At 56.8% G+C, this 25,405-nt stretch overlaps 1 protein-coding gene across 2 annotated transcripts in view; it reads right to left on the bottom strand.

Annotated features, from left to right (window-relative positions):
- LOC116958410 (proline dehydrogenase 1, mitochondrial-like) overlaps window positions 1-21,298 on the bottom strand; it is a 100,200-nt gene extending 78,902 nt beyond the window's left edge. For both annotated transcript variants that reach the window (XM_076063408.1, XM_076063407.1), the window contains exons 1-4: window positions 20,972-21,298; window positions 14,014-14,140; window positions 10,052-10,366; window positions 7,929-8,137 (exon numbers count right to left, since the gene is read on the bottom strand). In XM_076063408.1, the coding sequence (XP_075919523.1) occupies window positions 7,929-8,137; window positions 10,052-10,357 (515 nt within the window). In that variant the 5' untranslated portion in view covers window positions 10,358-10,366; window positions 14,014-14,140; window positions 20,972-21,298. The remainder of the gene's footprint in view (window positions 1-7,928; window positions 8,138-10,051; window positions 10,367-14,013; window positions 14,141-20,971) is intronic.
- Between the last annotated feature and the right edge of the window lie 4,107 nt (window positions 21,299-25,405).

Genomic DNA, 25,405 nt, shown 5'->3' with positions numbered 1-25,405 from the left:
CAACAACCCACGTGTCTCTCCCCCCACCTACCCACGTGTCTCCCCCCACCAACCCACGTGTCTCTCCCCCCACCTACCCACGTGTCTCTCCCCCCACCAACCCACGTGTCTCACCCCAACAACCCACGTGTCTCCCCCCACCTACCCACGTGTCTCACCCCAACAACCCACGTGTCTCACCCCAACAACCCACGTGTCTCACCCCACCAACCCACGTGTCTCTCCCCCCACAAACCCACGTGTCTCTCCCCCCACCTACCCACGTGTCTCTCCCCCCACCTACCCACGTGTCTCCCCCCACCAACCCACGTGTCTCTCCCCCCACCTACCCACGTGTCTCACCCCAACAACCCACGTGTCTCACCCCACCAACCCACGTGTCTCTCCCCAACAACCCACGTGTCTCTCCCCACCAACCCACGTGTCTCTCACCCCACCAACCCACGTGTCTCACCACAACCCACGTGTCTCACCCCACCAACCCACGTGTCTCACCCCAACAACCCACGTGTCTCACCCCACCTACCCACGTGTCTCACCCCAACAACCCACGTGTCTCACCCCAACAACCCACGTGTCTCACCCCACCAACCCACGTGTCTCTCCCCCCACCAACCCACGTGTCTCACCACAACCCACGTGTCTCACCCCAACAAACCACGTGTCTCACCCCAACAAACCACGTGTCTCACCCCAACAACCCACGTGTCTCACCCCAACAACCCACGTGTCTCACCCCAACAACCCACGTGTCTCCCCCCACCAACCCACATGTCTCCCCCCACCATCCCACGTGTCTCTCCCCCCACCAACCCACGTGTCTCTCCCCACCAACCCACGTGTCTCTCCCCACACCTACCCACGTGTCTCTCCACCCAACAACCCACGTGTCTCACCCCACCTACCCACGTGTCTCACCCCAACAACCCACGTGTCTCACCCCACCTACCCACAGTGTCTCTCCCCACCTACCCACGTGTCTCTCCACCCAACAACCCACGTGTCTCTCCCCCCAACAACCCACGTGTCTCTCCCCACCTACCCACGTGTCTCACCCCAACAACCCACGTGTCTCACCCCACCTACCCACAGTGTCTCTCCCCACCAACCCACGTGTCTCTCCCCCCACCAACCCACGTGTCTCACCCCACCAACCCACGTGTCTCACCCCACCAACCCACGTGTCTCTCCCCCCACCAACCCACGTGTCTCACCCCACCAACCCACGTGTCTCACCCCACCAACCCACGTGTCTCTCCCCCCACCAACCCACGTGTCTCACCCCAACAACCCACGTGTCTCACCCCAACAACCCACGTGTCTCTCGCCCCACCAACCCACGTGTCTCACCCCACCAACCCACGTGTCTCACCCCACCAACCCACGTGTCTCTCCCCCCACCAACCCACGTGTCTCTCCCCCCACCAACCCCACGTGTCTCTCCACCCACCTACCCACGTGTCTCACCCCACCAACCCACGTGTCTCTCCCCACACCAACCCACGTGTCTCACCACAACCCACGTGTGTCTCTCCCCACCAACCCACGTCTCTCTCCCCCACCAACCCACGTGTCTCACCCCACCTACCCACAGTGTCTCTCCCCACCAACCCACGTGTCTCACCCCAACAACCCACGTGTCTCTCCCCCCAACAACCCACGTGTCTCTCCCCACCAACCCACGTCTCTCTCCCCCACCAACCCACGTGTCTCACCCCAACAACCCACGTGTCTCCCCCCACCAACCCACGTGTCTCACCCCAACAACCTACGTGTCTCTCCCCACCTACCCACGTGTCTCACCCCAACAACCCACGTGTCTCACCCCACCAACCCACGTGTCTCACCCCAACAACCCACGTGTCTCACCCCAACAACCCACGTGTCACCCCCACCAACCCACGTGTCTCTCCCCACCTACCCACGTGTCTCACCCCAACAACCCACGTGTCTCACCCCAACAACCCACGTGTCTCACCCCAACCCACGTGTCTCACCCCAACAACCCACGTGTCTCACCCCAACAACCCACGTGTCTCCCCCACCAACCCACGTGTCTCACCCCAACAACCCACGTGTCTCACCACAACAACCCACGTGTCTCACCCCAACAACCCACGTGTCTCCCCCCACCAACCCACGTGTCTCTCCCCACCTACCCACGTGTCTCACCCCAACAACCCACGTGTCTCACCCCAACAATCCACGTGGCTAACCCCAACAACCCACGTGTCTCACCACAACAACCCACGTGTCTCTCCCCCCACCAACCCACGTGTCTCTCCCCCCACCAACCCACGTGTCTCACCCCAACAACCCACGTGTCTCTCCCCCCACCAACCCACGTGTCTCTCCCCACCTACCCACGTGTCTCACCCCAACAACCCACGTGTCTCTCCCCACCAACCCACGTGTCTCACCCCACCAACCCACGTGTCTCACCACAACCCACGTGTCTCACCCCACCAACCCACGTGTCTCACCCCAACAACCCACGTGTCTCTCCCCACCAACCCACGTCTCTCTCCCCCACCAACCCACGTGTCTCACCCCAACAACCCACGTTTCTCTCCCCACCAACCTACGTCTCTCTCCCCCACCAACCCACGTGTCTCACCCCAACAACCCACGTGTCCCTCCCCACCAACCCACGTGTCTCACCCCAACAACCCACGTGTCTCACCCCAACAACCCACGTGTCTCACCCTAACCCACGTGTCTCACCCCAACAACCCACGTGTCTCCCCCCACCAACCCACATGTCTCCCCCCACCAACCCACGTGTCTCTCCCCCCACCAACCCACGTGTCTCTCCCCACCAACCCACGTGTCTCTCACCCTAACCCACGTCTCTCCCCCCACCTACCCACGTGTCTCACCCCCCCCACCAACCCACGTGTCTCTCCCCACCTACCCACGTGTCTCACCCCCCCCCACCAACCCACGTGACTCACCCCAACAACCCACGTGTCTCTCCCCACCTACCCACGTCTCTCCCCCCACCAACCCACGTGTCTCTCCCCCCACCAACCCACGTGTCTCTCCCCCCACCTACCCACGTGTCTCTCCCCACCAACCCACGTGTCTCTCCCCCCACCAACCCACGTGTCTCTCCCCACCAACCCACGTGTCTCACCACAACAACCCACGTGTCTCACCCCAACAACCCATGTGTCTCACCCCAACAACCCACGTGTCTCACCCCAACAACCCACGTGTCTCTCCCCCCACCAACCCACGTGTCTCTCCCCACCAACCCACGTGTCTCTCCCCCCACCAACCCACGTGTCTCTCCCCACCAACCCACGTGTCTCACCCCAACAACCCACGTGTCTCACCCCAACAACCCACGTGTCTCACCCCAACAACCCACGTGTCTCTCCCCCCACCAACCCACGTGTCTCACCCCAACAACCCACGTGTCTCTCCCCCCACCTACCCACGTGTCTCTCCCCACCAACCCACGTGTCTCTCCCCCCACCAACCCACGTGTCTCTCCCCACCAACCCACGTGTCTCACCCCAACAACCCACGTGTCTCACCCCAACAACCCACGTGTCTCACCCCAACAACCCACGTGTCTCTCCCCCCACCAACCCACGTGTCTCACCCCAACAACCCACGTGTCTCTCCCCCCACCAACCCACGTGTCTCTCCCCCCACCAACCCACGTGTCTCTCCCCCCACCAACCCACGTGTCTCTCACCCTAACCCACGTGTCTCTCCCCCCACCAACCCACGTGTCTCTCCCCCCACCAACCCACGTGTCTCTCCCCCCACCAACCCACGTGTCTCTCCCCCCACCAACCCACGTGTCTCTCCCCCCACCAACCCACGTGTCTCACCCCAACCCAGGTGTCTCTCCCCCCACCAACCCACGTGTCTCTCCCCCCACCAACCCACGTGTCTCTCCCCCCACCAACCCACGTGTCTCTCACCCTAACCCACGTGTCTCTCCCCCCACCAACCCACGTGTCTCTCCCCCCACCAACCCACGTGTCTCTCCCCCCACCAACCCACGTGTCTCTCCCCCCACCAACCCACGTGTCTCACCCCAACCCACGTGTCTCTCCCCCCACCAACCCACGTGTCTCTCCCCCCACCTACCCACGTGTCTCTCCCCACCAACCCACGTGTCTCTCCCCCCACCAACCCACGTGTCTCTCCCCACCAACCCACGTGTCTCACCACAACAACCCACGTGTCTCACCCCAACAACCCACGTGTCTCACCCCAACAACCCACGTGTCTCACCCCAACAACCCACGTGTCTCTCCCCCCACCAACCCACGTGTCTCTCACCCTAACCCACGTGTCTCTCACCCTAACCCACGTGTCTCTCCCCCCACCAACCCACGTGTCTCTCCCCCCACCAACCCACGTGTCTCTCCCCCCACCAACCCACGTGTCTCTCCCCCCACCAACCCACGTGTCTCACCCCAACCCACGTGTCTCTCCCCCCACCAACCCACGTGTCTCTCACCCTAACCCACGTGTCTCTCCCCCCACCAACCCACGTGTCTCTCCACCCACCAACCCACGTCTCTCTCCCCCCACCAACCCACGTGTCTCTCCCCCCACCAACCCACGTGTCTCCCTCCACCAACCCACGTGTCTCTCCCCCCACCAACCCACGTGTCTCTCACCCTAACCCACGTGTCTCTCACCTTAACCCACGTGTCTCTCCCCCCACCAACCCACGTGTCTCTCCCCCCACCAACCCACGTGTCTCTCCCCCCACCAACCCACGTGTCTCTCCCCACCTACCCACGTGTCTCACCCTAACCCACGTGTCTCACCCCAACAACCCACGTGTCTCTCACCCTAACCCACGTGTCTCTCCCCCCACCAACCCACGTGTCTCTCCCCCCACCAACCCACGTGTCTCTCCCCCCACCTACCCACGTGTCTCTCCCCACCAACCCACGTGTCTCTCCCCCCACCAACCCACGTGTCTCTCCCCCCACCTACCCATGTGTCTCTCCACCCACCAACCCACGTGTCTCTCCCCACCTACCCACGTGTCTCACCCCCCCCCACCAACCCACGTGACTCACCCCAACAACCCACGTGTCTCTCCCCACCTACCCACGTCTCTCCCCCCACCAACCCACGTGTCTCTCCCCCCACCAACCCACGTGTCTCTCCCCCCACCTACCCACGTGTCTCTCCCCACCAACCCACGTGTCTCTCCCCCCACCAACCCACGTGTCTCTCCCCCCACCAACCCACGTGTCTCTCCCCCCACCAACCCACGTGTCTCACCCCAACCCACGTGTCTCTCCCCCCACCAACCCACGTGTCTCTCCCCCCACCAACCCAAGTGTCTCTCCCCCCACCAACCCACGTGTCTCTCACCCTAACCCACGTGTCTCTCCCCCCACCAACCCACGTGTCTCTCCCCCCACCAACCCACGTGTCTCTCCCCCCACCAACCCACGTGTCTCTCCCCCCACCAACCCACGTGTCTCACCCCAACCCACGTGTCTCTCCCCCCACCAACCCACGTGTCTCTCCCCCCACCTACCCACGTGTCTCTCCCCACCAACCCACGTGTCTCTCCCCCCACCAACCCACGTGTCTCTCCCCACCAACCCACGTGTCTCACCACAACAACCCACGTGTCTCACCCCAACAACCCACGTGTCTCACCCCAACAACCCACGTGTCTCACCCCAACAACCCACGTGTCTCTCCCCCCACCAACCCACGTGTCTCTCACCCTAACCCACGTGTCTCTCCCCCCACCAACCCACGTGTCTCTCCCCCCACCAACCCACGTGTCTCTCCCCCCACCAACCCACGTGTCTCTCCCCCCACCAACCCACGTGTCTCACCCCAACCCACGTGTCTCTCCCCCCACCAACCCACGTGTCTCTCACCCTAACCCACGTGTCTCTCCCCCCACCAACCCACGTGTCTCTCCACCCACCAACCCACGTCTCTCTCCCCCCACCAACCCACGTGTCTCTCCCCCCACCAACCCACGTGTCTCCCTCCACCAACCCACGTGTCTCTCCCCCCACCAACCCACGTGTCTCTCACCCTAACCCACGTGTCTCTCACCTTAACCCACGTGTCTCTCCCCCCACCAACCCACGTGTCTCTCCCCCCACCAACCCACGTGTCTCTCCCCCCACCAACCCACGTGTCTCTCCCCACCTACCCACGTGTCTCACCCTAACCCACGTGTCTCACCCCAACAACCCACGTGTCTCTCCCCACCAACCCACGTGTCTCTCACCCTAACCCACGTGTCTCTCCCCCCACCTACCCACGTGTCTCACCCCCCCCACCAACCCACGTGTCTCTCCCCACCTACCCACGTCTCTCCCCCCACCAACCCACGTGTCTCTCCCCCCACCAACCCACGTGTCTCTCCCCACCTACCCACGTGTCTCACCCCCCCCCACCAACCCACGTGACTCACCCCAACAACCCACGTGTCTCTCCCCACCTACCCACGTCTCTCCCCCCACCAACCCACGTGTCTCTCCCCCCACCAACCCACGTGTCTCTCCCCCCACCTACCCACGTGTCTCTCCCCACCAACCCACGTGTCTCTCCCCCCACCAACCCACGTGTCTCTCCCCACCAACCCACGTGTCTCACCCCAACAACCCACGTGTCTCACCCCAACAACCCACGTGTCTCTCCCCCCACCAACCCACGTGTCTCTCCCCCCACCAACCCACGTGTCTCTCCCCCCACCAACCCACGTGTCTCTCCCTCCACCAACCCACGTGTCTCTCCCCCCACCAACCCACGTGTCTCACCCTAACCCACGTGTCTCTCCCCCCACCTACCCACGTGTCTCTCCCCACCAACCCACGTGTCTCTCCCCCCACCAACCCACGTGTCTCTCCCCACCAACCCACGTGTCTCACCCCAACAACCCACGTGTCTCACCCCAACAACCCACGTGTCTCTCCCCCCACCAACCCACGTGTCTCTCCCCCCACCAACCCACGTGTCTCTCCCCCCACCAACCCACGTGTCTCTCACCCTAACCCACGTGTCTCTCCCCCCACCAACCCACGTGTCTCTCCCCCCACCAACCCACGTGTCTCTCCCCCCACCAACCCACGTGTCTCTCCCCCCACCAACCCACGTGTCTCTCCACCCACCAACCCACTTGTCTCTCCACCCACCAACCCACTTGTCTCTCCACCCACCAACCCACGTGTCTCTCCCCCACCAACCCACGTGTCTCTCCCCAACCCACGTGTCTCTCCACCCACCAACTCACTTGTCTCTCCACCCACCAACCCACTTGTCTCTCCACCCACCAACCCACGTGTCTCTCCCCCCACCAACCCACGTGTCTCTCCCCAACCCACGTGTCTCTCCACCCACCAACCCACGTGTCTCTCCACCCACCAACCCACGTGTCTCACCACAACAACCCACGTGTCTCACCCCACAGTGTCTCTCTCCCGACCAACCCACGTGTCTCTCCCCCCAACAACCCACGTGTCTCACCCCAACAACCCACGTGTCTCACCCCAACAACCCACGTGTCTCTCCCCAACCCAGTGTCTCACCCCAACAACCCACGTGTCTCACCCCACCTACCCACGTGTCTCTCCCCAACCCACGTGTCTCTCACCCTAACCCACGTGTCTCTCCCCCCACCAACCCACGTGTCTCTCCCCCCACCAACCCACGTGTCTCCCTCCACCAACCCACGTGTCTCTCCCCCCACCAACCCACGTCTCTCACCCCACCAACCCACGTGTCTCACCCCAACAACCCACGTGTCTCACCCCACCAACCCACGTGTCTCACCCCAACAACCCATGTGTCTCTCCCCCCACCAACCCACGTGTCTCTCCCCAACCCACGTGTCTCTCCCTCCACCAACCCACGTCTCTCTCCCCCCACCAACCCACGTGTCTCTCCCCCCCCCCACCACCACCCCCACCCACCTCATCTCCTGGCTCTGCGCCTCGTCGTGGCTGACATCCTCCTCCACGCTGTAGTCCAGGATGGAGCCGACCCCGTGCCGGGCGTGGGCACTCACCGTGGGCCGGATGGCGAGCCGGTCCTCGCCACCCACGAACTGGCCGTACACCGTGGCCTTCATGAGGCCAGCGAAGAGGCGGGCCCCCAGCAAGCGCTCGGCCCAGCGCAGGATCTGGGGGCCACGGGCGGAGGACAGCGGAGGACAGCGGAGGACAGCGGAGGACAGCGGAGGACAGCGGAGGACAGCGGAGGACAGCGGAGGACAGCGGAGGACAGCGGAGGACAGCGGAGGACAGCGGAGGACAGCGGAGGTCAGCGGAGGACAGCGGAGGACAGCGGAGGGCAGCGGAGGACAGCGGAGGACATCGGAGGACAGCGGAGGACAGCGGAGGACAGCGGAGGTCACCGGAGGTCACCGGAGGACAGCGGAGGACAGCGGAGGTCACCGGAGGACAGCGGAGGACAGCGGAGGACAGCGGAGGTCAGCGGAGGACAGCGGAGGACAGCGGAGGTCAGCGGAGGACAGCGGAGGACAGCGGAGGACAGCGGAGGACAGCGGAGGACAGCGGAGGACAGCGGAGGACAGCGGAGGTCAGCGGAGGACAGCGGAGGGCAGCGGAGGGCAGCGGAGGACAGCGGAGGACAGCGGAGGACAGCGGAGGACAGCGGAGGACAGCGGAGGACAGCGGAGGTCAGCGGAGGACAGCGGAGGACAGCGGAGGGCAGCGGAGGACAGCGGAGGACATCGGAGGACAGCGGAGGACAGCGGAGGACAGCGGAGGTCACCGGAGGTCACCGGAGGACAGCGGAGGACAGCGGAGGTCAGCGGAGGACAGCGGAGGACAGCGGAGGTCAGCGGAGGACAGCGGAGGACAGCGGAGGACAGCGGAGGACAGCGGAGGACAGCGGAGGACAGCGGAGGACAGCGGAGGTCAGCGGAGGACAGCGGAGGGCAGCGGAGGGCAGCGGAGGACATCGGAGGACAGCGGAGGACAGCGGAGGACAGCGGAGGACAGCGGAGGACAGCGGAGGTCACCGGAGGTCACCGGAGGACAGCGGAGGACAGCGGAGGTCACCGGAGGACAGCGGAGGACAGCGGAGGACAGCGGAGGTCATCGGAGGACAGCGGAGGTCATCGGAGGACAGCGGAGGACAGCGGAGGACAGCGGAGGACAGCGGAGGACAGCGGAGGACAGCGGAGGACAGCGGAGGACAGCGGAGGACAGCGGAGGACAGCGGAGGTCACCGGAGGACAGCGGAGGACAGCGGAGGACAGCGGAGGACAGCGGAGGACAGCGGAGGACAGCGGAGGACAGCGGAGGACAGCGGAGGTCACCGGAGGTCACCGGAGGACAGCGGAGGCACCGCCCACGGTGTCACCAACACGCACACCGGAGCAACCGCGGCCGACGCCGTCAGCAGCGGTCAGCAGCGGTCAGTCAGTCACTTGGTCAGTCACTCAGTCAGTCACTTAGTCAGTCACTCAGTCACTCAGTCAGTCACTTAGTCAGTCACTCAGTCACTCAGTCAGTCACTTAGTCAGTCAGTTAGTCAGTCAGTCAGTCAGTGACTCACTCAGTCAGAAAGTCAGTCAGTCAGAAAGTCACTTAGTCAGTCACTTAGTCAGTCACTTAGTCAGTCACTTAGTCAGTCACTTAGTCAGTCACTTAGTCAGTCACTTAGTCAGTCAGTTACTCAGTCAGTTACTCAGTCAGTCACTCAGTCAGTCACTCGCCTTCCCACCCACCCACTCACCCACCCCACCCCCACCCACCCACCTCCTTGTTGTGGTCCACCAGCAGGTCGACTGAGCATCCACCCACCCCACCCACTCACCCACCCACTCACCCACCCCACTTCACCTCACCCCACCTCACCCTCACCTCACCCTCACCCAACCTCACCCTCACCCAACCTCACCCTCACCCAACCTCACCCTCACCCAACCTCACCCAACCTCACCCTCACCCAACCTCACCCTCACCCCACCCTCACCCCACCCTCATCCCACCCCCCCTCACCCTCACCCCCACCTCACCCTCCTCACCCCCACCTCACCCTCACCCTCACCCCCCCACCCACCCACCTCCTTGTTGTGGTCCACCAGCAGGTCGACACAGCAGAGGCTGTAGACGACCAGCGCCCTCAGCAGCTGCCCGCTGCTCTTGCTGCGGTAGGCAACAACGGTGTCCACAAAGTCCGGCAGCGGCACCAGCCCGGCAGTGGTGGTGGTGGTGGGGGGAAGGTCCCCGGCTGTGGTGGTGGGGGGAAGGTCCCCGGTGGTGGTGGTGGGGGGGGCCCGGGAGGTGGGGGCCGAGCGGCGGGGGGGGCGGGAGGCCGTGAGCCCCACGCGGCGGAGGGCACGGCCCAGTGAGCCGCGGAGGAGAGACATGGGGAGGACCTGAGGTGGGGGGAAGGGTGGGGGGAGAAGGGTGGGGGGGGAGGCCTGAGGTGGGGGGAAGGGTGGGGGGAGGCCTGAGGTGGGGAGAAGGGTGGGGGGAGGGGGTGAGAGGGTGGGGGGGGGGGGTGAGCGGGTGGGTGAGCGGTTGAGTGGTTGGGTGAGTGGGTGGTTGAGTGGGTGGGTGAGTGGGTGAGTGAGTGAGTGGGTGAACAAGTGGTTGGGTGAGTGAGTGGTTGAGTGGGTGGGTGAGTGGTTGGGTGAGTGGTTGAGTGGTTGGGTGAGTGTGTGAGTGAGTGGGTGAGTGAGTGGGTGAGTGAGTGGGTGAGTGGGTGGGTGAGTGGGTGAACAAGTCGTTGGGTGAGTGGGTGGGTGAGTTGGTGAGTGGGTGAACAAGTGGGTGGGTGAGTGGCTGAGTGGCTGAGTGGGTGGCTGAGTGGTTGGATGAGTGGCCGAGTGAGTGGGTGGGTGAGTGGGTGGGTGAGTGGCCGAGTGGTTGGGTGAGTGGCCGAGTGAGTGGGTGGGTGAGTGGGTGGGTGAGTGGCCGAGTGGTTGAGTGAGTGAGTGGGTGGGTGGATGGGTCTGTGACAGTGACGTGCGGCGAGGTCAATGGCTGGGGGGAGGCACTGACTCGTGTCAGAGCCAGATTCACACACTGAGGGGGGGCGTGGCCTCACAGAGGGGGGCGTGTCCTCGCTGGGGGGGGGGGCGTGTCTTCACCGAGGTCGTGCTCTCACTGAGGGGGGCGTGTCCTCGCTGTGGGGCGTGTCCTCATTGAGGGGGCGTGTCATCACTGAGGGGGGCGTGTCCTCGCTGAGGGGGGCGTGTCCTCACTGAGGGGGGGGCGTGTTAGACACGTCCCCCCCTCGGTGAGGCAGACGTGACGGCTGCCTCCCCTGGGTGCTCTTTCACTGCAGTTTCACGACGAGACGAGCGAGCCTCAATATCTTTATACACAATACGTGCAAAATAAGTTACCCGGAGTACGGAAGGCGAGGACATGAAGTCAAGGGGTCTACGAACATCACATTGGCGACACGCAGAGAGAGATAGCAACAGGCACATCCAGTTACTTGAGGGGAGGCTGAGCTCATCGCTGCCTCACACCTCTCGTCTCTCCCTGCGGGCTATTTGCAGAGGAGCTCCGCAAAAATTTTGGCGATTTTGACTATGAAAAAAAATATATTTTTTTTTGAAAAAACTTTTTTTTTTAAACACGCTTTTACATGAAATGCACGAGCAAGTTACACGTGCAATGTACTTGGTAGTAATGGAAGAAGTCCACGACCTCCTGGGAGTGGGGGGCCCGAAGCTTCCCACAACGCGAGTCGAGCGTGGGACAATGAGACCCCAGCCGAAACGTCACGTGTAAAAATTAAGGTTTTGATTTAAAGCTTTCGTGACTGCAGGGATTCATATTCGTGGTTCTTTCGGTAAAGTCACCACCACGTAGATAGGGAAATAATAAAATAATAAAAATATAAAACAATAAAATTATAAAAAAATAAAACAATAAAATTATTATTCTCGGTTCTTTGGGTAAAGTCACCACCACGTAGAAGGGAAATAATAAAATAATAAAAATATAAACCAATAAAATTATTATTCTTGGTTCTTTCGGTAAAGTCACCACCACGTAAATAGGGAAATAATAAAATAATAAAGATATAAACCAATAAAATTATAAAAAATAAAACAATAAAATTATCATTCTTGGTTCTTTGGGTAAAGTCACCACCACGTAGATAGGGAAACAATAAAATAATAAAAATATAAAACAATAAAATTATTATTCTTGGTTCTTTGGGTAAAGTCACCACCACGTAGAAGGGAAACAATAAAATAATAAAAATATAAAACAATAAAATTATTGTAAAACATTAAAATTATTATTCTTGGTTCTTTCGGTAAAGTCACCACCACGTAGATAGGGAAACAATAAAATAATAAAAATATAAAACAATAAAATTAATAGTCTTGGATCTTTCGGTAAGGTCACCGCCATGTAGAAGGGAAACAATAAAATAATAAAAATATAAAACAATAAAATTATTATTCTTGGTTCTTTCGGTAAAGTCACCACCACGTAGAAGGGAAACAATAAAATAATAAAAATATAAAACAATAAAATTATAAAAAAATTAAACAATAAAATTATTATTCTTGGTTCTTTGGGTAAAGTCACCACCACGTAGAAGGGAAATAATAAAATAATAACAATATAAAACAATAAAATTATTATTCTTCGTTCTTTCGGTAAAGTCACCACCACGTAGAAGGGAAACAATAAAATAATAAAAATATAAAACAATAAAATTATAAAAAAATTTAACAATAAAATTATTATTCTCGGTTCTTTGGGTAAAGTCACCACCACGTAGAAGGGAAATAATAAAATAATAAAAATATAAACCAATAAAATTATTATTCTTGGTTCTTTCGGTAAAGTCACCACCACGTAGATAGGGAAATAATAAAATAATAAAGATATAAACCAATAAAATTATAAAAAATAAAACAATAAAATTATTATTCTTGGTTCTTTGGGTAAAGTCACCACCACGTAGATAGGGAAACAATAAAATAATAAAAATATAAAACAATAAAATTATTATTCTTGGTTCTTTGGGTAAAGTCACCACCACGTAGAAGGGAAACAATAAAATAATAAAAATATAAAACAATAAAATTATTGTAAAACATTAAAATTATTATTCTTGGTTCTTTCGGTAAAGTCACCACCACGTAGATAGGGAAACAATAAAATAATAAAAATATAAAACAATAAAATTATTATTCTTGGTTCTTTCGGTAAAGTCACCACCACGTTAGAAGGGAAACAATAAAATAATTAAAAATATAAAATAATAAAATTATTATTCTTGGTTCTATCGGTCAAGTCACCATGTAGAAGGGTAACAATAAAATAATACAAATATATTTTTATATTATTATTAAAATAATAAAAATGTATTTTATTAAAATAATAAAAATGTATTTTATTAAAATAATAAAAATGTATTTTATTAAAATAATAAAAATGTATTTTATTAAAATAATAAAAATGTATTTTATTAAAATAATAAAAATGTATTTTATTAAAATAATTAAAATGTATTTTATTAAAATAATTAAAATGTATTTCATTAAAATAATAAAAATATATTTCATTAAAATAATAAAAATATATTTCATTAAAATAATAAAAATGTATTTTATTAAAATAATAAAAATGTATTTTATTAAAATAATTAAAATGTACTTTATTAAAATAATTAAAATGTATTTTATTAAAATAATTAAAATGTATTTTATTAAAATAATAAAAATGTATTTTAATAAAATAATAAAAATGTATTTTATTAAAATAATAAAAAAAATATTAAACTTATTAAAAAATATTTTATTGAAATAATAAAAATATATTTTATTTAAATAATAAATAAAAAAATCACCTTTACAATAATTAAAAACATTTTATTAAAATAATAAAAAACTATTAAAAATATATATTTTTATTATTTCATTAAAAATCATAAAAAAATATATTTTTTTTAATAATTTCATTGAACCAAGAATTACGTGTGATAATAGTTGCGTTTGTGTTGTTACAGCCCGTGGGGGATCTGTGCGGCTGTGATAATTCCCACCACGTGAAGAAGCCGTCCGGTCGAACTGCTATCTCGTCTGTGGTGGCCAGCGAGCTTCTGAATAAGCAGCTTCACAGCAGCAGCAACAGCAGCAGCAGCAGTCCGTCGGGCTTGGCTTTGACGTCCACTGGGTAACAGAACAACAACAACAACAAAAAAATAGCAGCTCGAACAAAATAACCGAAGCTTCCGCGTAGCGTTTGCGCGAGCCCATTAAAGGATAACTCGGCACGTGCGAGAGTGAGCGAGTGAGTGAGGAGCCAGCCCTTCTGTTGCCTTACACCCGCTCACAATAAGCACAATGCACAGCAGGTAGGGAAACTTGTTCGCTATGTTCCAATGGGTAGGGGGGGGGGAGCTTCTCTCTATGCACGCAAGCGACAGCAGCGAGAGCCGTGCAGACAAAAGATCACCACCACCACCACCACACCCCCACCCGGTACAGCCTTGGCAGACGCTTGGGACAGGTTTCTGTCGGTGGCGAGTCCGCTGGATTGTCAATGAAGGCTACCGGCACTGTGGCTACACACACACACAGAGAGAGAGAGGGTGGGTTGGTGGGTGGCCAGCACCACCACCACCACCACCACCACGCCCGGCCGCCTTTGTCTCCCCCGAGTGGCGATGTTTACACCGCTACACCACCAACAACAACAACAACAGACAGACAGAGCGAGTTAAATAAAAGCGTGTAGTAAAAAAAAATTATTGGAATCGTACAGAAATGACATTTATAACACAGATCGGTGGGAAAAAATATTAATATTGATTTTATTTGATTATTATTTATGTTTTACTTTTCGCAACAGCTGTTTTCATTGTAGGATGACAGGTGACCCTCTGCCCCCCCTTGACCCCACGTCCCTGGTTGGTGAGTGGGTGAGTGGGTGGGTGAGTGGGTGGGTGGGTTGGTGAGTGAAGAATTGGATGGGTGAGTGGATGGGTTGGTGGGTTGGTGAGTGGGAGAGTGGATGGGTGAGTGGATGAGTGAGCGGATGGGTGAACAAGTGGTTGGGTGAGTGGGTGAGTGGATGGGTGGGTGAGTGGGTGGGTGGATGGGTGGGTGAGTGGGTGGGTGGGTGTGTGGGTGGGTTGGTGAGTGAACAATTGGTTGGGTGAGTGGATGGGTGAGTGGATGGGTGAGTGGATGGGTTGGTGGATGGGTTGGTGAGTGGGCGAGTGGATGGGTGAGTGGATGAGTGAGTGGATGGGTGAACAATTGGTTGGGTGAGTGGGCGAGTGGATGGGTGGGTGAGTGGATGGGTGGGTGAGTGGGTGAGTGGGCGAGTGGATGAGTGGGCGAGTGGATGAGTGAGTGGATGGGTGAACAAGTGGTTGGGTGAGTGGGTGAGTGGATGGGTGGGTGAGTGGGCGAGTGGATGAGTGGGTGAGTGGGTGAGTGGGCGAGCGGATGGGTGGGTGAGTGGGTGAGTGGGCGAGTGGATGAGTGAGTGTATGGGTGAACAAGTGGTTGGGTGAGTGGATGGGTGGGTGAGTGAGTGAATGGGTAGGTGAGTGGGTGAATGGGTGGGTAAGTTGGACGAGTGGTTGGTGAGTGGGTGAATGGATGGGTGAGTGAGTGAGTGGATGGGTAGGTGAGTGGGTGAATGGGTGGGTAAGTTGGACGAGTGGTTGGTGAGTGGGTGAGTGGATGGGTGGGTGAGTGAGTGGATGGGTGGGTAAGTTGGACGAGTGGTTGGTGAGTGGGTGAGTGGATGGGTGGGTGAGTGGGTGAGTGGATGAGTGAGTGGATGGGTGAACAAGTGGTTGGGTGAGTGGGTGAGTGGATGGGTGGGTGAGTGGATGGGTAGGTGAGTGGGTGAATGGGTAGGTGAGTGGGTGAATGGGTGGGTGGGTGAGTGAGTGAGTGGATGGGTAGGTGGGTAGTGAGTGGGTGGGTGGCCGAGTGGTTGGGTAAGGTGGACGAGTGAGTGAGTGAAGTGGGTGAGTAGGTGGGTGGGACAGATAGAGAGGGGGCGAGTGGGTGGGCAGGAAAATGAGTGGGTGGGCGAGTGAATGAGGGTTGGGCGAGTGGGTGGGCGAGGTGTATGGGAGAGAGACAGAGAGAGGGGGTGGGTGGATGGGAGAGAGAGAGGGTGGGTGGGCGAGTGGATGGGTGGGTGGGCGAGTGGATGGGTTGGTGGGTGGGCGAGTGGATGGGCGAGTGGATGGGCGGGTGGGCGAGTGGATGGGTGGGTGGGCGAGTGGATGGGTGGGTGGGTGGGCGAGTGGATGGGTGGGTGGGTGGGCGAGTGGATGGGTGGGTGGGTGGGCGAGTGGATGGGTGGGTGGGTGGGCGAGTGGATGGGTGGGTGGGTGGGCGAGTGGATGGGTGGGTGGGTGGGCGAGTGGATGGGTGGGTGGGTGGGCGAGTGGATGGGTGGGTGGGCAAGTGGATGGGTGGGTGGGTGGGCGAGTGGATGGGTGGGTGGGCGAGTGGATGGGTGGGTGGGTGGGCGAGTGGATGGGTGGGTGGGTGGGCGAGTGGATGGGTGGGTGGGTGGGCGAGTGGATGGGTGGGCGAGTGGATGGGTGGGTGGGTGGGCGAGTGGATGGGTGGGTGGGTGGGCGAGTGGATGGGTGGGTGGGCGAGTGGATGGGTGGGTGGGTGAATGAGTGGGTGGGTGAGTAGTGAAGATTCTCTGAACCGGTCCTGGGCCTCCCCTAGGTCGACTCAGTCTCAACTGAGTACCTGGTGTAGCGGTGTGTAGTAAACATCGCCACTGGGGAGACAAAGGCGGCTGGGCGTGGTGCTGGCCACCCACCCCCTCGTGTGCCACAGTGCTGCTATTCGCTACTGACATCCACACACTCACCACACTTGCTCACCACACAAACTCACCACCCACACTCACTCACTCACCACTCAGACTCACCCTACTCAACCCACTCACTCACCACACACACCACCCATCACCACACACCACCCACTCACTCACCACCCACTCACCTCACTCACTCACCATCCACACTCACCACTCACCACACCCATTCACCATTAACACTCACCACTCACTCACTCACCACACTCACTCAACCCACCACACTCACCCCACTCACCCACCACACTCACCTCACTCACCCACCACACTCACCTCACTCACCCACCACACTCACTCACCACTCACCACCCACACTCACCACCCACTGAGCACACCCACTCACCACACACAATCATAACACTCACTCACTTCACTCACTCACCACTCTCACTCACCACTCTCACTCACCACTCTCACTCACCACTCTCACTCACCACTCTCACTCACCACTCTCACTCACCACTCTCACTCACCTCACTCACCACACACTCACCACACACTCACCACACACAGTCACCACCCACTCACCACACTCACTCACTCACAACCCACCACACTCACCTCACTCACCACCCACTCACCACACTCATACACCACACCCATTCACCACCCACCCACTCACCACCAACTCATACACCACACACACTCACCTCACTCACCACTCACCACCCACACCATCCACTGACCACACCCACTCACCACACTCACCACCCACAATCATAACACTCACTCACCACCCACCACCCACTCACCTCACTCACTCACCTCACTCACTCACTCACCTCACTCACTCACTCACCTCACTCACCACTCTCACTCACCACTCTCACTCACCACTCTCACTCACCACTCTCACTCACCACTCTCACCTCACTCACCACCCACTCACTCACCACACTCACCTCACTCACCTCACACACTCACCACCCACTCACTCACCACACCCACACACCACCCACCACCCACCACCTCACCTCACTCACACCACACTCACCACCCACACTCACCTCACTCACCACCCACACACCACACACTCACTCACCACCCACTCACTACCCACTCACTCACCACCCACTCACCAGACTCACTCTACACACTCACCACCCACACTCACTCCCCACCCACAATCATAACACTCATTCAACACACACTCACCACACTCACACCATCCCCACTCACCTCACCACCACACTCACCACCCACACACCACACACCACCCACTCACCTCACTCACCACCCACACTCACCACCCACACTCACCACCCACACTCACCACCCACACTCACCACCCACACTCACCACCCACACTCACCACACACACCACCCACAATCATAACACTCACCACTCTCACTCACCACTCTCACTCACCACTCTCACTCACCACTCTCACTCACCACTCTCACTCACCACTCTCACTCACCACTCTCACTCACCACTCTCACTCACCACACACACTCACCACTCTCACTCACCACTCTCACTCACCACTCTCACCTCACTCACCACCCACTCACCACCCTCACTGACCACTCTCACCTCACTCACCACCCACTCACCACTCTCACTCACCACTCTCACCTCACTCACCACCCACTCACTCACTCACCACACTCACCTCACTCACCTCACACACTCACCACCCACTCACTCACCACACTCACTCACCACACCCACACACCACCCACCACCCACTCACTCACCTCACTCACACCACACTCACCACCCACACTCACCTCACTCACCACCCACACACCACACACACTCACTCACCACCCACTCACCAGACTCACTCTACACACTCACCACCCACACTCACTCACCACCCACAATCATAACACTCACTCACCACTCGCTCACCTCACTCACTCACCACACACTCACCACACTCACACCATCCCCACCACACTCACCACCCACACACCACACACCACCCACTCACTCACCTCACCTCACTCACCTCACTCACCACCCACACTCGCCACACACTCACCACACACACTCACCACACACACTCACCACACACACTCACCACACCCGCTCACCACACTCACCACCCACAATCATAACACTCACTCACCACCCACCACCCACTCACTCACTCACCTCACTCACTCACTAACTCACCTCACTCACTAACTCACCTCACTCACTAACTCACCTCACTCACTAACTCACCTCACTCACTAACTCACCACTCTCACTCACCACTCTCACTCACCACTCTCACTCACCACTCTCACTCACCACTCTCACTCACCACTCTCACTCACCACTCTCACTCACCACTCTCACTCACCACTCTCACTCACCACACTCACACACCACACTCACACACCACCCACTCACTCACCACTCTCACTCACCACTCTCACTCACCACTCTCACTCACCACTCTCACTCACCACTCTCACTCACCACTCTCACTCACCACTCTCACTCACCACTCTCACCACCCACACACCACACACCACCCACTCACTCACCTCACCACCCACTCACTCACCACACACTCACCACTCACTCACCTCACCACACTCACCACCCACACACCACCCACCACCCACTCACCTCACTCACTCACCACACTCACCACCTACACTCACCACCCACACTCACACCACCCACTCACTCACCTCACTCACCACCCACTCACCACACACTCACCACACACTCACCACCCACACACTCACTCACCACACACACTCACCACCCACACACTCACTCACCACACACTCACTCACCACCCACACACTCACTCACCACACACACTCACCACACACTCACCACTCACACACTCACTCACCACACACACTCACCACCCACACACTCACTCACCACACACACTCACTCACCACACACACTCACCACCCACACTCACCACCCACACTCACCACCCACACTCACCACCCACACTCACCACCCACACTCACCACACACACTCACCACACACACTCACCACACACACTCACCACACACACTCACCACACCCGCTCACCACACTCACCACCCACAATCATAACACTCACTCACCACCCACTCACTCACTCACCTCACTCACTCACTAACTCACCTCACTCACTAACTCACCTCACTCACTAACTCACCTCACTAACTCACCTCACTCACTAACTCACCACTCTCACTCACCACTCTCACTCACCACTCTCACTCACCACTCTCACTCACCACTCTCACTCACCACTCTCACTCACCACTCTCACTCACCACTCTCACTCACCACTCTCACTCACCACTCTCACTCACCACTCTCACTCACCACTCTCACTCACCACACTCACACACCACACTCACACACCACCCACTCACTCACCACTCTCACTCACCACTCTCACTCACCACTCTCACTCACCACTCTCACTCACCACTCTCACCACCCACACACCACACTCACCACACACCACCCACTCACTCACCTCACCACCCACTCACTCACCACACACACCACACACTCACCACTCACTCACCTCACCACACTCACCACCCACACACCACCCACCACCCACTCACCTCACTCACTCACCACACTCACCACCTACACTCACCACCCACACTCACACCACCCACTCACTCACCTCACTCACCACCCACTCACCACACACTCACCACACACTCACCACACACTCACCACCCACACACTCACTCACCACACACACTCACCACCCACACACTCACTCACCACACACTCACTCACCACACACACTCACCACACACTCACCACTCACACACACTCACCACACACTCACCACTCACACACTCATTCACCACACACACTCACCACCCACACACTCACCACCCACACACTCACTCACCACACACACTCACTCACCACACACACTCACTCACCACACACACTCACCACCCACACTCACCACCCACACTCACCACCCACACACTCACTCACCACACACACTCACTCACCACCAACTCGCTCACCACACACTCACCACCACCCACTCACCTCACACACTCACCACCCACTCACCACACTCACCACACTCACCACAACAGTGGCGGTGACGTCACCACGGCGCCCGTGCCAGGCTAGGTGCATGCACCTCGAGGCGACGCGAAACGCGACGCGACACGACGGGCTGAGCTCGTATTGATTACGTACCTGGAGGGTGGAACAGTTCACAATGTCCTCGACGGCAGTCAACAAATTAAAGTTTAACGTTTTACGTAATAATTACTCGTACACGCAGTTGAAATACGATCGATTAGGAAATCGTGAGGCAACTTTCGCTTGGTCCGGCTCTGGCAACGACGGGGCCGACGTCAACGCTCCATCGCATATCGAACGCTTTAGTCAAATTATCGTTCATTAAAGTTTTATTTTTATTTATCGATTGATCACCACGAGAGGACCTCCTGCGCGATTTCCCGCCTTTAATGAGGCGAGCGAGCACGCGCACGGGGCGAGTTGGGTGACGTCACCGAAAGCTCCCCCCTTTGCCCCGCCCCCTAGAGCCACTCTTGCCCCTCCCCCTTCAGAAGCCTCGCACCCGACTCTCGAGCCCCCCGCCCCATCCAGTCAGGAGGGTCAACGACCCGCCCCTCTCCCTCGCCCCGCCCCCTTCCTCGCCCCGCCCCCTTCCTCGCCCCGCCCCCTTCCTCGCCCCGCCCTCCCCCACTTCGCCCCCGCCCCCCCCTCCTAACCCACCTCCTCACCCCCCGCCGTCCTCGCCCCCCCCACCACATTGCCCCCCCCCCTCATCCTCGCCCCCCCCCCTCCACCCAACTCCCCCCGCCCCCTTCACCACGCCCCCTCCCAATCCAATCAAACCGGTCCACCCCGCCCCACCCCGTCCAATCGCATTATAAGAAAGTGGCTCCTCCCATTACCGCCCAAATATCCCCAAGCCCTCATCGCCTTATAAGGAAAAGGCACCTCCCATTTCCTCTCATTTGTGCACGCCCCCCCCGTCTTCAACCTTATAAGGAAGTGACCCCACCTCTCACACCCCTACCCCCCACCCTGCCAAAACTTACGTAAACAAAGCCCACCCCCACCGTGGGTTTACGCGGTGACGTCATCCGAGAGGTGTGAGCGACATCCGCGTCGCTCATTGGTCGAAAGTCTCCGCCGACGTCATGACGCGCGTGGTGTTGTCGGCGGCGGTTGGGGTGTGAGGTGACGTCGCGCAAGCGATTGGTCCCGGTTGCGTCGTGACGTCATGACGCAGCCACCACCCATCCCCACCCCTCACTCACAACCCACGTGTCCTTCAGTTCGGGGAGCGGTGGCGCTGTGGTTGGGGAGATAGACTGTACTTGCAGTCCATACTCACCAATAGACACACTCACCCACTCACTCACCACCCACTCACCACCCACTCACCACCCACATTGCCATTCACTCACTCACTCACCCATCCAGCCACTCACCCACTCACTCACCCATCAAGCCATTCACTCACCCACACACTCACCACCCGCTCACCACGCTCACCACACTCACCACCCACACTAACCTTACTCACCACCCACTCACTCACCCATCCAGCCACTCCCCCACTCACTCACCACCCACTCACCACCCACTCACTCACCATCCACTCACTCACCACCCACTCACTCACCACCCACTCACTCACCACCCACACTCACCTTACTCACCACCCACTCACTCACCACCCACTCACTCACCACCCACACTCACCTTACTCACCACCCACTCACTCACCACCCACTCACTCACCACCCACTCACTCACCACCCACTCACTCACCACCCACTCACTCACCACCCACTCACTCACCTTACTCACCACCCACTCACCATCCACTCACTCACCCATCCAGCCACTCCCCCACTCACTCACCACCACTCACTCACCACACTGACCATCCACTCACCATACTTACCACACTCACCACTCACTCACCACCTATACCACTCACCACCCACTCACCACACTCACTCACCACTCACTCACCACCCACTCACCACCCATACCACTCACTCACCACCCACACCACTCACCACCCATACCACTCACTCACCACCCACACCACTCACTCACCACCCACTCACCACACTCACTCACCACCCATACCACTCACCACATACTCACCACCCATACCACTCACTCACCACCCACTCAACACTCACTACTCACTCACCACCCACTCACTCAACACTCACCACTCACTCACCACACACTCACCACCCACTCACTCACCACACTCACTCACCACACACTCACCACACTCACCACCCACTCACTCAACACTCACCACCCACACTCACCACCCACACTCACCACTCACTCACCACCCACACTCACCACACACTCACCACACACTCACCACCCACACTCACCACAACAATGGCGGTGACGTCACAACGGTGCCCGTGCCAGGCTAGGTGCATGCACCTCGAGGCGAAACGCAACACGAGGGGACAGGCTGAGCTCGTATTGATTACGTACCTGGAGGGTCGAACAGTTCACAATGTCCTCGACGCCAGTAAACAAATTAAAGTTTTACGTAATGATTAAAATTACACGCCGTTGAAATACGATAAATTGTGAAATCCTGAGGCAACTTTCGCGAGGGGCAGACGTCAACGCTCCATCGCATCGAACGCTTTAGTTAAGTATCGTTAATTAATGTTTTATTATTTTTATTTATCGATTGACACGATAACCCCGCGTTTTCCCGCCTTTAATGAGGCTAGCAGCACGCGCTCGTCGTTAGTTGGGTGACGTCACCGAAACCCCCCTTGTCCCTCCCCCTCCAGCCCCCCTTGCCCCTCCCCCTCTAGCCCCCTCCCCATCCAATCAGGACGGACCACGCCTCCCCACCTTCCTCGCCCCGCCCCCCAACTCACCCCCGCCCCTCCAACTCGCCCACCCCCGCGTCGCTCATTGGTCGAAAGTCGCCGCCGACGTCATGACGCGTGTGTGTTGTTGTCGGCGGCGGTGGGTGTGAGGTGACGTCGCCGCAAGCGATTGGTCCCGGTTGCATCGTGACGTCATGACGCAGCCACCACCACCACCCCCTACTCACCCCCCCACGTGTCGTGCAGTTCGGGGAGCGGTGGCGCTGTGGTTGGGGCGCTCACGGGCGCGACTTACACACTGCCGCTGAGATATACTGTCCTGTACAGTCCATACTCACCAACACTCACCCACTCACTCACCCACTCACTCACTCACCCACTCACTCACCCACCCACTCACTCACCCACCCACTCGCTTAATCACACACACACTCACCCATACAGCCACTCACCCATTCACTCACCTACCCACTCACACACTCACTCAATCACCCACCCACTCACTCACCCACTCACTCAATCACACACTCACCCACTCACTCACCTATTAAGCCATTCACCTACCGACTCACCCACCAACGCACTCACCCACTCACTCACCCACTCACTCACCCACCCACTCGCTTAATCACACACACACACTCACCCATACAGCCACTCACCCATTCACTCACCTACCCACTCACACCAACCCACTCACTCAATCACCCACCCACTCACTCAATCACCCACCCACTCAATCACACCCACTCACTCACTCACCCACTCACTCAATCACCCACCCACTCAATCACACACCCACTCAATCACCCACCCACTCATTCACCCACCCACTCAATCACACACCCACTCAATCACCCACCCACTCAATCACACACCCACCCACTCACCCATCCAGCCACTCATTTACCCACTCAAACACCCATCCACTCACTCACCCACCCACTCAATCACACACTCACTCAATCATCCACCCACTCACCCACCCACTCAATCACACACCCACTCACTCACCCACTCACTCAATCACCCACCCACTCAATCACACACCCACTCAATCACCCACCCACTCATTCACCCACCCACTCAATCACACAACCACTCTCCAACTCACTCACTCATCCAGCCACTCACCCACTCACTCACCCACCCACTCAATCACACACTCACCCACTCACCCAGTCACCTATTTAGCCATTCACCTACCGACTCACCCACCAATCCACTCACTCACTCACTCACCCGCCCACTCGCTTAATCACACACCCACTCACCCATACAGCCACTCACCCACTCACTCACCTACCCACTCACACACTCAATCACCACCCCACTCACTCACCCACCCACTCAATCACATCACCCACCTCACTCAACCACTCACTCAATCACCCACCCACTCACCCACCCACTCAATCACACACCCACTCAATCACCCACCCACTCACTCACCCACCCACTCAATCACACACCCACCCACTCACCCATCCAGCCACTCATCTACCCACTCAAACACCCATCCACTCACTCACCCACTCACTCACCCACCAGCCGCCACTCACCCACCCATCCAGCCACTCAACCACCCACTCACTCACCATCCAGCCACTCACCCACTCACCCACCCATTCTCCCACACACTCACTCAGCCACCCACCCACTCACTCACCCACCCACTCTCCCACCCACTCACTCACCCACTCACTCACACATTCCGGCCACTCACCCACTCACTCACCCACCCACTCAATCACACACCCACCCA

Source organism: Petromyzon marinus, unplaced genomic scaffold, assembly GCF_048934315.1.
Source record: "Petromyzon marinus isolate PM22_M1 ecotype Great Lakes invasive population unplaced genomic scaffold, UKy_Petmar_22M1.pri1.0 PM_Scaffold_112, whole genome shotgun sequence".
Classification (NCBI taxonomy): Eukaryota; Metazoa; Chordata; class Hyperoartia; order Petromyzontiformes; family Petromyzontidae; genus Petromyzon; species Petromyzon marinus.
The sequence above is the reverse complement of the archived record's forward strand: the minus strand, read 5'-3'. Positions and strand labels throughout refer to the sequence as shown.